Genomic DNA, 17,583 nt, shown 5'->3' with positions numbered 1-17,583 from the left:
GCAGAGTGTAAACAACTATAGTCAAATTTCATCCTCGCAACACCGAAACATCAGTCACATCCTTAAAGGCAGTGTCGGGCGCCGAGAAAGCAAGCATGCTAAGTCAACGAAGAGTAGCTTCCCTTCAACTGTGAACGTAACCTCCGGGGTGTCACAGTCCAGCACAAAAGGTTACGTTTAATGACAAACTCTCCTCAATATTTTCAGCTCCGGTGTATGGGGGTATATTCAACATTAACTTTTACGGAAGTGCAAGTCCCACACGCGCGAAGAAATCCAAGCTATCCTCCGATGACAACTGTATTCAAATTGAATGAGCGTCACCTAGCACATGTTCGAACGATAATAATGACGTCACACTGTGAAATTACTTTCACTTGACAGAGAGAACCATATACAGTTGCAAAGTCATGTGTTTTGAGCGTTTAATATTAGTTCTTTGATCTTATCTGTTTACATCATCGTTGTTGCCTTTAAAATGCACAAATATGACTGATACTCTTTTGTGGAGGGTTACACAATGCATGTAGTAAGTAGTCTGCTGAGTGACGTCACTCATTCATGATGTTGTGTTATGTATTAATGTGCTGCTACAATAATCAGAGAAAGGGCAAAATATGCATCGATTTGATCCAAAAGTGGTGCGGATTTTCGTGTGTAAGAAATAGATTACTGTACTCGTGTCTGTCAGATACCATTTATCTTACAACTCGTTGTAAGATAAATGGTATCTGACAGACACTCGTTTAGTAATCTCTATATATGTTATTGCTCTTACAACAGCAATCTCAAAATTAGGTTGCAGTCATAGATTCTATTTTCAATGTTAAACAATTTATTGCATTAAAATATGCAGTTTTGTCATTCAGTAGCTAAGGAAACATCTGTTGTGAATGAAAGTATGTGTAGATTTTAATCCAAACCAAAAAGATAATCACAAAACTTCATATATGTTCTTTACCCAAGATACCGGTTCTCAGAAAAAATATTGTAATACGTATCGTTTGAAAAGCGTATTGCGATATACCGGTATACTGGTAATACCTAGACTCATGGTAAGTCTCTGAATATATATAATTTTGATAGTAACAAACAAACCCATTTAAATTGAAAAGGAGCTCCAGGGAGACCAGAGATTTGCCTGAACCTGACTGGCTAGACTTGCTTTATTTAGGGCTTTAGCATTGCAGAGAGGGCTTGGCAGTAGGGAAAATAATGTGGTTCAGGGACTGTGAGACAGACTATGGTAATACCGTGTAGCCCTAATACACAGACAAAATACTGTTCATGAATTATCAAACACTGTTTTCTTTTATGCATCTATCATAGTGTGTTGAAGGATTGATGGCGGTGGGATAGCCTAGTGGTTAAAGCGTCCGCTCGTCACACCGAAGAACCGGGTTCGATTCCCCACATGGTTACAATGTGTGAAGCCCATTTCTGGTGTCCCGTGATATTGCTGGAATATAGCTAAAGGCGTCGTAAAACCATATTCACTCACTTTCTCAAAGCGGCATGAAACCAAACTTAGGCGTCCGTTTTAGATTTAATCCGGTAGGTTTAATGGCGACCTTGATTATACAATCACACAGTAACGCACATGTATATGTGTGCGTGTGAACTGGAGTTCCCAGCGGGGAATTCTACCCGGTCGACCTGATATCCTTTCAAATAGAACAGATCAAGCTCACGTGAGGGTTGCTCTTTCCACAAATAACCGTGATCACTGTCATATGACTGCTACCACCCTGCGGGTAAACAATTCCGGTCACGTGGAACTAGCTTAGGGGGTTGGGGGTTAAAGCAGGGGTGGTGTGAGGGTCGTGGAAAAGAGCCGGTGGATCATCTGATGCATATATCTAAATACATCGGTTTGATCGTGTGTTTTTCAGCGTTTATAAATCATTTGGGCTCATTTGTTGTTAATATATCCGTAGTATACAGTTTCTCAAACAAAAACTCTTAGTGTTTCAAATTATCTTTATCATTTAAAGTCATTTGTTATTTGTTCAGTTTGTACACGGAAATAACCAGTGTCGTGAGAGGGAAAAGTACAGCTGACAATCTTTAGATAGTAGAGAATGTCATTCAATTGTAACTGGTCACGTCATAATGGTCTCCAAAACATTGTATTGTTGTTTATATCGCTTGATCGTCCAATAGCACTATATTCTGTGGTAGCGGTTTTGGGTGCTAAATAGTTATATCGTCTTAAATGATACATCGAGATACTATATTTCTATTAATAAGATTTCATATCAGGCATTACTTGCTAACTGTGGAAACACATGCAAGGAAAACGTTTCTCAGCATGAGATTAAATGGATTCTGTCAAATCATCACCAAACTATCATTTATATAATCTAGATTATTATTGTTTATTTAATTTTAAATCAATGCCAAAGAGAATTTTATCCATCAGAGATCATAGAAACAAATCGGAAAAGCGATGAATAACAAACAAAAATCAAACAAAATAAACGAAACATTTATATGTTAGATATGTCACAATGAACAGAACCTAGTAATCTGTGGTTTGCTTTCTGTGGGGTATTTTCATTTTTGAATAGTTTTCTTTGGCAATAATAAACTTTATTCTTTTGGGGTATATTGAATGGATTTCTTTTTACCGCAGATTGTGTTATGCTGAAACGGGTATGGTGTACATGTAGGAGGACGGTTGTACATTTATCATTAATAAGGTCATAATTAGTTTCGCGTGTGGAGTTACTGCATATCTATTTTGGGACCAAGGTATAATCAGTGTGGCTTGTGGCAATAAGTTACATTCATTATCACCTTGTGGTCTATTCACTGTCACGTTATGGTAAATTCACTATGGTATACTCACTGTGTCGTTTTGGTACATTCACTATTATTACTCGCCCGTGAAAGATACTGCAGTGTAATATTTTTTACGGCGATATTACGCTAGTGTAATACCGCTAGACGTCTGATGTCATAACGATTTACAGATTTACGTCACAATGCTACTACCTCTGTCACAATGGTATAAGACCTTGCTTAACTCACAGAAACCTGAGCATCATCACACTGTAGGCAGTTTCTATCAATTGTTGTTGGAGAGTAATAAACAGCATACTAAACTCGCTTCCATGAAATACCATTTTATTAAACTCGTGAAAGAAATCATTAACTCGTTTAATAAAAAATGGTATTACGAGGAAGGTCATTTAGTATCCTCTACTGGTATACTCACTGTGACGTTATGGTATATTCACCTTGGTATACTCGCTGTGACGTTATGGTATATTCACTATGGTATACTCACTGTGACGTTATGGTATATTCACTATGGTATAATCACTGTGACGTTATGGTACATACTGTGACGTTATGTTATATCCACTGTGGCAGATCCACTGTGGTATGGTATATTCACTATGGTAAAGTCACTGTGACGTCATGGCATATCCTCTACAAGATGAAGGTTTACTAATGGTGACGTTATCATATATTCACCTGTGCCATACTCTCTGTGACGTTATGGTATATTCACTATGGTATACTCACTGTGACGTTATGGTATATTCACTATGGTATACTCACTGTGACGTTATGGTATATTCACTATGGTATATTCACTGTGACGTTATGGTATATTCACTATGGTATTACTGTGATGGTATAGTATATATGACTATGGTATATTCACTATGGTATGTTCACTCGTGACGTTATGGTATAGTCACTATGGTATACTCACTGTGACGTTATGGTATATTCACTATGGTATATTCACTGTGACGTTATGGTATATTCACTATGGTATACTCACTGTTACGCTATGGTATATTCACTATGGCATACTCACTGTGACGTTATGGTATATCTCACTATGGTATATGCTCACTGTGACGTTATGGTATATTCACTATGGTATATTCACTGTGACGTTATGATATATTCACTATGGTATACCACTGTGACGTATGACATATTCACTATGGTATAATTTACTGTGACGTTATGGAATATTCACTATGGTATACCCAGTGTGACGTTATGGTATATTCACTGTGGTATATTCACTGTGACTGGTATATTCACTGTGACGTTATGGTACATCTCACTATGGTATACTCTTTGTGACGTTATGGTGTGTTGCTATGAGGAAATGATATTTTTATATCATAAAATGGACATTCGCTCTTCAGTAATATATTCAGCACAAAATTATGAAACACTGGCAATTTTGTCCAAGCATGGCTGTTAGAGCAGCGTCCTTAAGCCCGACAGGCCTCATTATGTTTCCATGTTGTCAGCCCCTCTGACCGTGGGAGACACATCAAAGTGGTAAACGCCTAAGATCTGCTTGTGTTTTGTGTCACCGAGGATTCATCCACATCACCTGAACATAATGTTACTCATGTTTTGTTTGTGTTTGTGTCGAGTAGGGTGTTTTAAATGGGGAAAGACAGTCACCCTCCTCTTCTCACCCCCACCCCCCACCCCCGTAAGCGCCCTGATATCTCTACAATTGGGAAATGATTTATTCCTCTCAAGGTCATCTCTTGCGAGTTCATGGTGGTGGTGGTGATATTTTACGGGCGACTTGAACCAATTGCGAGTACATACTCTTAAGTGGATTGGTCTCCCTTTAATGTCAGGCGGATTAATAAAATACTTTATCAGTTTAAGCGTGGTAAACAAATACAGCAGTCGGCGTATATAATGGAAAGATAAATTATTTATGTCCTGATCATATGTCTTTTTTACACGCCTAAAATGTATGTCTCGATGAAGCGCTCCCTCCTCGGAGACTAACGGGATCGGGTGGTCAGGCTCGCTGACTTGGTTGACACATGTCATCATATCCCAGGACCCACAAAGGAGCATGCCCAAGAACAGTTAAAAACTATAGGCGCGCACCATTTATGGAAAAAGGCGACAATTCGCTATTATTAGTATAACAGTGTCATTTGTTTTGAGGCCTGTTTCACACGCTACATAGTTTCAACTTGAAAAGGGTCGCATTGTCGCCCTTTTTTCAAAGCTCAAATAAATCACCGCGACATTATTCAAAGCTCAAAAATGTTGTTTAGAGTATCCGACATTATGACAAATGGTGTAAATCTGTCTGTTTTTAGCTATCCAATCTTTCAAGTGACTGATATTTACATTTATCATTCAATGGATAGTGTTCTCGGCAGGATAAAGCTAACGGATATTTTCGGTATCCGTTGGGGTCATATGCAAATTTTAGGGACTACTTTCACAGTGTAAACAAACATTGCGGCGGCGGTCGTGTCCGGATTGACGGCCGTGGTTACGGTACTTTCAGTGCTTTGATCCCAGAAAATTCATGTCTGGTTGTGATAGATGGAGTAGATTACAGAGCGAAGATAGAAATTCATAGGGTTTACGAAGATACCAACATCGAACGGCACTAGGAACCCAGATGCACAATGTCACGAGAACATTAAAGTGTATTTGTTGTTCTGAAAAAGGTTAACTCAAGGTTTCTGAAGTTCCACGCGAGTTTGTTGTTATTTTTCAAACGTAAGCTAAGATTTGTTGACATCAATACGTACTTTAACATAACAACTGACAGGAACTAGATGACGTAACGCAGTCAAATGAGTGATCAGTAGAAAATTGCGTCACCGGAGCTTGTGACGTCAAGTATTACTACGCAAATATTTGAGACGTCATAGATATGTGGACACATTCCACGAAGTTTAGTTCCATTTTGTGGCACATGCAAATAAAATTATAAAGTAAGAATGATACTGTATGATAAAAGTTATATCACACTCGTGTGTTTTGGGATGGGTAATATCCTGCATCATGAATAAACATGTTTATTCCTAATGCAGGATATTTACCATCCCAAAACACACTAGCGTAATAGTCTATATACCTTTCCCCAAAGCATATGGCTACCTAAAAGCTGAAAAAATGAAGGGAGAATAAAGGCTAAACGCACTTTCGCAATGTCTTATCAGTCAGAGCCGAGGTGACAAACACGGAACAATAGGGACAGTCTAGGCTTGAAAAACTTATTGTCTGTGTCGAGCATATACGTACATGTATTAGATTCACATTCACGAGGGAGTGTTTTCCAAGTTGTGAAATGTGTGTTCATATCACGTGATCTTTGCCAGACCTATTTCACGGTGCTGTATTTATAAAGGGTACAGTGAATTGAATGTGTGTCATTCCTTACACTGGCACAGCCATGAGCGGGTGAGTGAAGCTTTTTCCTCTTTAATTTTACCGTTATATCAAACGGTGTGTGGCGAGCTATGCAGTTATGTTGCACATATGTCTGTCTGTATGCATGGCTGTCTTAATTACATTATTACAGAAAATCACCTCATTCGCTACAGTATTTGTACTCAACATAACTACGTGCCAAATAATATAAACCATATAAAATAAAAATATATAGAAACATATTTTCAAAACGACATATTATCAACGAGATACGCACATTACCTCGGAGTCGGCAAAACTCAAACCCAACATCTTTTGCTGTTGGAGTGCCTCAAGGTTCAATGGTATTTAGTCCACTCCTTTTTAACAACTACATCATCTGCCAGTTGTGGATATTGTGAGCCTTGGTCCTCACATCCACCGGTACAGAAGACCATTTTTCTAGAGATAGATTCTAAATGAAGAATTCCACTTAGTCAAGTTTTGTAATGATCTTCAAAAAGCAATTTATACAAGTATGAAAGGATAGGTGTGTTTTCCTGATAACATTCCAGTCCAGTATGTTACCATACGTGTGTACCCTTGTATATGCGGAGCTGTTCTGTCAAGCTCACCGTATGTTATTTAGACAGGTCGTACATATCCATTTAACCGCCTGAGACACAGTGGAGTCCAAGCTTGAAGCCTGCATAGCTGATATGAGGGTATGGATGACCTCTTAATAACCCTCAAAACAAAATCTCAGACTCTAGGGATAGAATATCAGCTACAAAAAGGTCTCATCATCACTCTCTGACAGAATCGATGACTGTGACATTGCATGATCTGCCTGTGCAGGAGTGAGCCATCACCCGCCTGTACCAGAAATGTGCCATCACCTGCCTGTACCAGAAATGTGCATCACCTGCCTGTGCCAGAAATGTGCCATCACCTGCCGCTGCCAGAAATGTGCCATCACCTGCCTGTACCAGAAATGTGCCTTCACCTGCCTGTACCAGAAATGTGTCATCAACCCTGTGCCAGAAATCTAGGGTGTTATGCGGAAGAGTAACATGTCGATGGAACAACACGTACATCAACTCCTAAGAGCATCATTTTCTTCCAGATTCACAGCATCAGTGAAAGCTCAGCTGTCGTAAGCTTTTGTTGAAAACTCTGGCCCCATCATGGCTGGACCACTGTAACGATCTCCGCTAAGCACATCCCAACAACCCTACTATCTCAACTTCAGAGAGGCTGCATGACTCCATTACGCCTTCCAGATGCTCAAACCACACCTCTGCAACCTTGCAATCCCCTGCCTCGTTACCAGTGAAACAGCGCATTGAATACAAAATTATGCTTCTTACTCAACGACTGCATCTATTCTCCAATGACATTGGCATATCCTGTTGGCTCGACTGACTGACTGACTCCAGTTTAGTTTTACGCAGCTTTTAGCAATATTACAGCAACATCACGGCGGGGGACACCAGAAATGGGCTTCACACATTGTACCCATGTGGCGGGATCTCGAACCCGGGTCTTCGGCGTCACGAGCCAACGCTTTAACCATTAGGGCTACCCCTTAACCGCCCCGTTTGGCTCGATGCATCCTAAACGTCATCTTACGTCAGTTAAGGAGGTTTGTGTTATAAAAGTAATGAAATTATATATAATACTGATTTTGTTTCTTCCATTTTGACGCCTGTGACCGATAAGATTCTGGACAAACATGGCAAAGCATCCGGAGCTCGCTTTCGAAATCTTTACCTTTGCACGTTCTCCTCATTGCTCTTGGTGGCTTAGGGTTTGTTGCCTCCAAATCTGTTGAGTGACATTGTTAGAGTTCACGGTGTTGTTGCTAGGAACACAGACACTCTGACACTCTTGGCAGTGCAGAAAGCCCCTGTGTTTCGGAGTCTGATTGGACTGAACGGCATTGCCTGGGAGAAGTCCCGTAGGCAGTCTGGATTGCCTGTAAGCAGGATAAGGACCCTGAGCTAATGCAGTCCTTAACAAGCATGACAGTTCCAGGATCACCCGAACCATCTTTGCTGCTTACATATAGACTTTGCGGTGAAAATCATCAACCAACCGAAACAAATCGCATTTTAATCATTAAGCAATCTGTGCTGGCCATAACAGGCGACTTAACGATTTACGAGGTCAGAATTGATTTGTTCATTATATCACCCACTCAGTTTACTTGATCATTTTACAAGACGCAAACTAATAGTCGTTAACAGCAAACCCAAACTAAAAAAAACAACAAAAACAAATTTAACTGAAGGAATGCTTAATTCTAATACGACCCACACATGAACTGCTTGTTCTACCCTGTATGTCCAGTGTTTGACTATCCTATAGTAGTAAGTAACGAAGTGAGTAAAGACACCATGAACCTTTTAGCAAACATTATTTGAGTTCATCAAGGTATGTCTGTGACTCCGCATATAGTTATGAACAAGCATACTAAAAGCCAATGGTATGGCACTTTGTTTGAACTGACATTACCAGTACAACCCTGACCTGGTTTAATGTTTCCAATCGCTCGATTTACAAAGAGACGTTAGAGTGCGTCTTAGTTGAGCTGTACTGAGTTTGGAAAGCCTTCTGTTACCCTTCAAGTGCAAGCGTCACAGACAAATGAAAGGGGTGCGCCGTGGCGACGCTTCAAGGCGTATGTATTTCGCCATGCTCTGTACATATTTCGCAACGTTGTTTTTTTTACATGTGTTGCAAGTCGTGTTCGACCAGGCAACGCAGTAATAAGATATTTATCTGTTGTCCTTTTAGTTCACGGAGAGTGACACCCACGCGCACACACACACACACACACGCACGCACGCACGCACGCACGCACACACACACTCACACACTCACACACACACACTCACACACTCACACTCGCCACGCACGCACGCACGCACAGAGAGAGGGAGGGGCCTCAGGCAACACACATGTAAGAAAGATAAGGGATCAGCATCAAACACATAACAGACATGAGTCATTGTTTTCAGTTTAAATGAAGGAGTCAGTATCGAGTATGTTCCCCACCACGTGCTCCCGCAACTGTCTGGCAACGTATGGGCATACTGGGATACCACGTCACTCGTGCTGGAAACACTGAAAATTTCATCTAAAATTTCGTGGCGAAAGCCCACGAACACGAACACACATCCCATAAATGTCCAATAGGGTTTATTTCCAGACTTTGGAGCCGGCCAAGGCAACTGGCTTGCTGTGTTACTGTTCCTTAGACAATCAGCTGATACATAATCCGTGTGGGGACGAGGCATTGTTCTGCTGGAGCTTAAACCGCCGCCCTGTTCTCCTTGCAAACGGTTCTACCACAGGACGGAGGACTTCATCACGGTATCGCACTCCTGTCAAAACGTCCACAATACGAATGAGTTCCACAATGCAATGAGCTCGGTTCTGTTATCGTAGGTGATCCGCCCCATACAATGCCTGACCAACCACCGTATCTGTCATGCTGTTTGGTGGTGCTATGCTGATACCTTTCATTTCGGCGTCGCCAAACCAGTACCCTGACATCTGCATAGTCCAGATTGAATCTGGACTATCACTGAACATGATGTAACGCCAATGACGTTGCTGTCTTACACCATGCCGCCGGACTCATTTCCTGTCTCCATTGCTTGATGTTGCTGCGCCATTCTACTGCCGACAACGGGTCGTTACTTTTCACACCTGCTGCTTTGAGCCTGTTTCGTACTGTTCGGTCACAAACCTGTACTTGTGTGGCTGTCCTGAGCTCAGCCTTTATCTCGGATGCTGGTTGAAAGCGATCCTGTAGGCGCGAACACCGTATAATCATTCGGTCAAGGTGTGGTCTTCTTAGGTCAGCGCAACATCACCAGTCTGACATTAGAGGTTCCATAGTCGAGATAAGACTCTCATTGACTTGCGTCCTGCAACTCACCATACAAATTGCCTGCCATTTTTTTAGAAAATCCATGTACTGTTTTGCCATTTAAAGCAAATTTTCAATGCTGACTTTAATCTGTATCTTTTAAGGCACACCCTTTATACCAGACAAAGGATGGAAAACCTCGAAGTGCCCGATTTTCATGAACCCATCTTATTGAATATGAAGCGTTTGGGCGCCAGGGTTTGCGTGATGTACAACACAACTATCATTGAAACCGTTAAGTCGTTCTCAAAGATAGATGCGATCCTCAATCCTTTATCTTTTTTACTTCAATATAATATAATAACATACTGGTTCTATACCAGAGGCTTATTGTTCACAAGCTATATACTTATTTTGCCTACCGATAAAATGCCACACTCGTGTTTCCGCAGGGCACTGATAATTTTCCTGCTGCTACTGGGGGCGTGTGCTGTGTCGGGTTATGGAGAATACCGGAAGCGCTCTTCCAAATGGCGAACGGGTCCCACATCCCTGTCGGGCCAACTTCTACTGGCATGGCGTGGGTCACATCAACGCTCTTGGTGGAGAAACCGAAACGACTTTGGCACAGACTTCGCTTCTCAAGGCCACGTGGTATATATATTTTATATTTATCTATTTTGTGAGACAGTTGTCATAATATCTCCATATCCGTGATGGGATTCGAGTGAGTGAGTTTAGTTTCATGGCGCTTTTAGCAATATTACAGCAATATCACGGCGGGGGACTACCAGAAATGAGCTTCACACATTGTACCCATGTGGAGACTCGAACCCGGGTCTTCGACGTGACGAGCGAAAGCCTTAACCACTTGACTACCCCACCGTCCCTAAAACCGTCTGAGCAAAATGTTTATGCCCTCAACACATATTAAAACAGATGCGCCCTATGTTCAAAACTGTTCAGCAAAATATTCACATCCTTATTTCTCAACACAGTTTAAGACAGTGTCATGTGTCATATGTTTACGTTTGAGCAAACTATTCATATCCTTATGTGGTAACACATTTTAAGACCAGGGCTCTGTGTTTGAGAAAACTTCTATTGTCTCATGACCATCAGTCGCAAAATGTACCTTGAAGTTTCTTTCTGTTCACAATGGGTTTTATTCTGTTTAAGTGGACACAAGATTTGTGCCGTTTAGATTCTGATGGTGACGGTATGACCAACGGTCAAGAGCTAGGTGACCCGAACTGCGTGTGGACTCCGCAGACAGTGGTAATCTCCCTTCACGGACAACCGACATTACTCACCCAGGTATACAATAGAAATCACATTGATTTCATCCGTATTGATATGCAGTTGCTTGTTTTGGAAATGAGGAAATGTGTCAAGGCTAAGTGGATCAATCAGTGGTACCCAATCAGAGGTACCCAATCAGTGGTACCCAATCAGAGGTACCCAATCAGTGGTACCCAATCAGTGGTTCAAATTGGTGACCGTGATATGGCGGGATGTTACTGAGGCGTAAATAAAACAGTCCTGTATGGAATCCTAGAAGGGACATTATCCCGTTGTCGCATTGTCGATGCAGATTTTAATGCATATTTTACACAACTTAGTTAGGGTGACGAATTGACAATGCGACATATTTGTAACCTGTCATTATGTCGCATGGTCGACCTATGGTTGAATTGAAAATATTCTTCAAACAGAAACAAATGGCTAAAATGTCGCGTGGTTGCATTGTCGCAAATTTTGCCACTTTTTGTTTGTTTTTGTCAGGGCGACAACGCAACAATGTCCCTTCTAGGATTCCATAGTCCTGATCACGGAAGGAACTATCCTGTGCCCTTTAAGAATATATATCTCCTCCCTTAGATGCACCAGGATCCGCTAATCGTCGCTGCAAATCTCATGTTCGCACAATGATAAATACAACTATTGAACATTTTTTCGCAAGTGTTTGACAAATTTAAACATTGACTTTGAAAAATGAGTGACTTTTAAATTCGCTTCAAGTTACTAGTATGATAATCAAATCTACATTACTATCAGCTGAGGACTGAATAACTCACTTCAAGCCATTTGATGAACGTTTGATTAAGCTTCGATGTACGGAATCTATAGCACCCAAAAATAGAACTCATCGTATGTGCATGTGCACACGTTCATATAATACCACTTCGGTTTATGGAGAACGACCTTCTATATATTCCAGGTGTGTGTGACCCTTTTGACTCCCCTGCCTGTCAAGCGAAGAATGCGTGGGTTTCGTGTAAAGGGTCAGAACTGGAGTGCGATGCTCTCAACGCACCAGGTAAATCGTTTTAGTTGCATTCCTGAATGTATGTGCAATGCTTTCATCGTTTACACGTGTCATGATTTAAGTGTGAAACGAAAGGTTATGTTGTATATCTGGACCCGCCAGGTAAGTATGCTTAGTCATTCATTCATTCATTCATTCATTCATTCATTCATTCATTCATTCATTCATTCATTCATTCATTCAGCCTTCAAAGATATGATGAACCTCACTCACCCTAATACCTACCCAAATAATGCACATAGTGTCGTTCTTAAGTCGTCATCTCACCTTCACAGATGTGAGGAACTTCACAATCCGTTTCCCCGAAACCGACGTGCCCGCCGAGGACACCACCTACATCTGCATGATCTTCGACGTCCCCTCTGACCAGGACTACCACTACATTGGAAGCAAGCCTCTCATCGACAACGAAAACGTCATGCATCATGTCGTAGTCTACGGCTGCTCTGACACATCAGGTACGTCGAACCAGTCTTTCAACTGAAACCAAATCCAGTGTATTCAGTGCAGTGATGATTATATCATAGGAACATTTTCTTTATGATTTGCAATGTCTGGGGATTCAGGTTATTAATCATAATGGCCGTAACCGGCGACATAATAGATCGGATGGTCAGCGTCGGTAACGTCGTTATATTGTTTCATCGTTGCTCATTATATCAACCATTGGTTCCTGATGGTGAGTGTGGCTCTGAGTGAAACAGCAAAGGTACAGAAATATGACCTTCTTAGAATCCCTTAAAAATGGTGAGCTGTATATATCTATTTTCTTTGCAGAGGAACTACCAACAGAACCATACAAATGTGGCATGGATGCTGGGAAGGGATGCACAGCGGGTCTAGGGGGCTGGACAGTTGGGTCTCCTGGAGAATGCCTCAATGACAACTTTGGACTAGTTTTCGGAAAATCAAGATACAAACGGTTTGCCCTGGAGGTACTAGTGACCAAATGTCTTTCATATATATTCATATTCATAATTCATAATATATCTGCTAGAAAGTGGTACCATCCCATCACATCACAATTTCCTTCCAACCTTGCCAAGATACACGGATACCAGTCCATTACATAACAAGTTCTTTCCAACCTTGCCAGGATACACGGATACCAGTCCATTACATAACGAGTTCTTTCCAACCTTGCCAAGATGCACGAATACCAGTCTATTACATCACAATGGCCAACAAGTATTCCAACGCGAGTACCGATATAAACCTATCACATCATACTCCTTTTTTCTCTTCCAATTTTAGCAACAACACTCCAGACCCCCATCCCATCCACCCCCACCCACACCCCACACACACACACACACACACCTTGGTGTTATTGTCATTTCCACCCTTCTTCAGTTTCCGGGTGGCGGGGTATCTTAGTGGTTAAAGCGTTGTCTCGTCACGCCGAAGACCCGGGTTCGATTCCCCACATGGGTACAATGTGTGAAGCTCCTTTCAGGTGTCCCCCACAGTGCTAAAAGTGGAATAAAAACTCACTCACTCACTCACTCACTCACTCACTCACTCCACCGTGTATTATTTTCATTTCCATTCTTTTTCAGTTTCACTGGAACAACCCGAACGAAGTGTCAGGCTGGAAGGACAGTTCAGGAATGACGTTCTTTTACACCCCCAACTTACGAAAGAATAATGGCTCACTCATGTCACTCGGACAGATGAACCTAGCAATCCCCCCTGGACAATCAGAGGTCACGTTCAGAGGAGAATGTACATCTGAATGCACACGAAAACTTATGACAGAGCCCATCTATGTCCCAACAGCCTTGAATCATATGCATTATTTAGGTAAGTAATGTAAATCTGAATGCTTGGTTGGTTGGTTGTTTAACACCGCATACAGCGGTTGAAACATGTTATCGTATCCGAATTGCGGAGATCGATGCTCATGCTGATGTCAACTGGATTGACTGGTCAAGACTCGATTATTTACAGAGCGCCGCCATATAGCTGGAATATTGCTGCGTTCAGCGTAAAACAACAAACCAACCCACTTAGCCCCTCTGGATTAATGTGCTAGATTATGACTTCGCTGCATTAAGCCTAATCGGACAACTTAAATCAGGAAAATCTTTCAGAATGAAATTACAACCCGCACCTCAAGCGACAAGTACGTTACGCACTGTCCTGTAAGATACCTGTACAAAGCTTCAATGCACGGGCCCTGAATTATTAAAGGGGTTCACGCCTTAAGGCAGATATGTAATATCGGATGAGATTTTCTGGTAAAACACAACTGAAACATTAAAGGTATGTAAAGATTGTGTATCAATTTAATCTTTCAATCATAAACTCACAAAAATGCAATCGATACTTGACCACTCTTCCAAAATATATCTGGAGCTGTCCGGCGACCGTTTGCGACGGTCTCATAAGGGCACGACAACATGCAAATAAACAGTCCCTTTAAAGTGAAAATAATATCATATAGAGTCATGAATCCACACATTCTCACTTAGGACGTGACATATGTTATATTTGGGATTACACTTTCTCCGTAAACCACAAAATCTAGTAATTTTTGCTTTGAGTCTCACCCGGGATTCGAACTCACGCTGTCAGAGTGAGGAACAGAACTGGTGAGGCCAGATTATCCGCAGCTAAGTACACTGTCTAGCAAGACAATCAACATGCACAGAAACATCAGATGTGCCTATCACTTGTGAGTTAATGAACTGAACGCTCTATTAGGCTAATAACTAACTTTAAATGAATGAATGAATGAATGAATGATTGATTGATTGAATGAATGAAATAAGTAAGGAAGGAAGGAAGGACGAAAGGAAGGAAGGACATAAGTAAGTAAGTATAAAGCACAACTACGACAACGGACTTATTTACATAGAACGCATATAAAATGTTGTACCGTAAAATAAGAAGTAGACTTCTCCTTTTGACAATTCTAACATTGTTATTGTTGCTGCTTCCAGACTGGCATCATTAGTAAATGGTAAATGTTTTATCTTTAAAGGTAGATCAGCGTCCGTAGAGCTGAGGCGAAATGGACAAAGGGTCCGCTATCTGACCAATGAACCAGAGTACAGCTATGACCAGCCTCTCTACTTCAAGTGAGACCTTATTAGCTTTGAGAATCAGGAATTGAACTGTTTCACATGAACCAATGTCTTGGGAGATAATTAAACGGTTTTGATTGTTGGATTCGGTGACTGCTGACATCATTGTATCACGTGATCGTTACTCATAATATCGATGACTTGATTTTCTTGTACGGACTCGATTATTTACAGACCACTGTCATATAATTGAACAACTGCTTGGGTAAAACAATAAATAGTCATCGTCAGCCGTAACACAATTGGGTTGTAACGACCAGCATATTTACTGAAATTCTGAATTGCTACATACACATGTATTTTCTTACCTCATACTTTTTATCGCTACAGCTATGACGAGCCAGTTGAGCTTCTTCCTGGAGACAACTTAGTGACCACCTGCAAATTCGAATCAACGTATAAGAAGAACTGGGTATTCTATGGCGATGGAACATCAGATGAAATGTGCTTTGGGTTCCTTTGGTACTACCCAGAACATGCTCTGAAGAATGGCATGTGTGTGTCGTGGAATAACATCAATATTTGTGGGCGTGAGAGCCTCATTGAGGAGAACTGCAACGTCTGGGAATTTGTATTTCAAGTCGATGCTGAGTCTAAGGCGCTCTTCAAGGCCGTGACCGTCAACTGTAATCTCCTGTCCGATTTGTGCACTCCCGAATGCAAGATGGCGGTGATGGACATCCTGAAACACCCTTGCTTAAGTGGAGGCGATGTCTCAGACTATGTCAGAAGACTCATGCGTAGATCCAAAGAAGGGCTGGAGTTCCTCGGCAAGCTGGCAATGTGTGATGTGAATAAGAATGACTTTAACTATCCCCACACCGGTGGCGCAGGAACCCATGTGGCCTCCCTGACCTTGATCTTCCTCGCGGTGATCATGGCTTAGATTCATAAGACACGTTGAGGTTTTAATCCTTTCCAAACCTGTGACCTCGACAAAGTTTTGGCTTTTTCCATTTTTTAGTCTTTTCTAAAATGTTGGCTTGCATTTAAAGTCAGATGTAGTACTATTCTCGATGTATGGCAGTGTTAATGAAAATACCCCGAAAACCCGGGCCCAAGTAGTCAAAATCTTTCTGATATTGGACAATTATTAAACGCTTGGATTGGCAGTTTTTGGAGAAAAAAACTCCCAGAAGCTTCAGAAATGCATGATGGTATACTTAAAATGTACTATAAATATTAGCAAATCAATGTCTTAGATGATGCGTTTAGTTTGGTGATTGTACTCAAGACGGCATAATCACAGTTTTAATTAACGATGATATTTTGTAGTAAAAATAGTAAACAGGGAATCTTAGATGTCATTTCTGAACATTTATAGTACTATTTACATCTATTCTGATATATCCTTCTTACTGTGCTACCGGTGAGGTAACCTGGAGGTTAAGGCGTTGGTTTGTCTTGCTTCGCGATGCGGGTTTCGAGCCCTACATGGTTGTAATGTGTGAAGCGCACAGAGTTTATCATTGTTTATTACTACTACAGCTACTACTACTACTACTACTATTATTATTACTACTACTACTACTACCAGTACTACTACTACTACTACTACTATTATTATTACTACTTCTACTACCACTACTACTACTACCACTACTACTATTACTACTACTACTACTACTTCGAAGATGATTACTACAACTACTGCAACAACAACAACAACTACGACGACTACTACTACCTATTCCAAGTTTCATCCATATGTCTTTGTTTTTCGGTTCTTTTGAATAAAAGTACATATTTTTTATATTATTAAGCAATTCCTTTACACACTTTGAATAAATAATGTTAACGTACATAGTCTACATTTTGTTGACAGTTTGCCATTCTCTACTCCAGTGTCGTCCTATTGCTACACTCAGCAATATTTTAGCCATACACCCGCGGCCTGTCGAATCTGGACCAGACAAACCATCAACGTGATGAACAACGTTTGTGATAGATGACAACAATCAGACTGCTCATGATGAGGAGTGTGGGTAGCCTCGTAGTTAAAGCGTTCGTCCGTCACTACGAAGACCCGGGTTCGATTCCCACATTTTTTCAATGTGGTGTCCCCTGTCGTGATATTGCTCGAATATTGCTGAAGACGACGTAAAACGTAACTCACTCACTCACTA

The 17,583-nt window shown here is 41.2% G+C and overlaps 1 protein-coding gene across 1 annotated transcript in view; it reads left to right on the top strand.

The window, feature by feature from the left end:
• The window catches only part of LOC124270276 (DBH-like monooxygenase protein 1), a 38,016-nt gene extending 21,264 nt beyond the window's left edge, over positions 1 to 16,752 (top strand). The window contains exons 3-8 of the mRNA XM_046705318.1: positions 12,261 to 12,359; positions 12,644 to 12,826; positions 13,146 to 13,303; positions 13,928 to 14,171; positions 15,355 to 15,451; positions 15,788 to 16,752. Coding sequence (XP_046561274.1) covers positions 12,261 to 12,359; positions 12,644 to 12,826; positions 13,146 to 13,303; positions 13,928 to 14,171; positions 15,355 to 15,451; positions 15,788 to 16,343 — 1,337 coding nt within the window. The 3' untranslated portion in view covers positions 16,344 to 16,752. The remainder of the gene's footprint in view (positions 1 to 12,260; positions 12,360 to 12,643; positions 12,827 to 13,145; positions 13,304 to 13,927; positions 14,172 to 15,354; positions 15,452 to 15,787) is intronic.
• Positions 16,753 to 17,583: the final 831 nt, after the last annotated feature.

Source organism: Haliotis rubra, unplaced genomic scaffold (assembly GCF_003918875.1).
Source record: "Haliotis rubra isolate DU_JTF1 unplaced genomic scaffold, ASM391887v1 Scf150, whole genome shotgun sequence".
Classification (NCBI taxonomy): domain Eukaryota; kingdom Metazoa; phylum Mollusca; class Gastropoda; order Lepetellida; family Haliotidae; genus Haliotis; species Haliotis rubra.
Note: the sequence above shows the minus strand (reverse complement) of the source record. Positions and strands in the feature narration are given on the sequence as shown.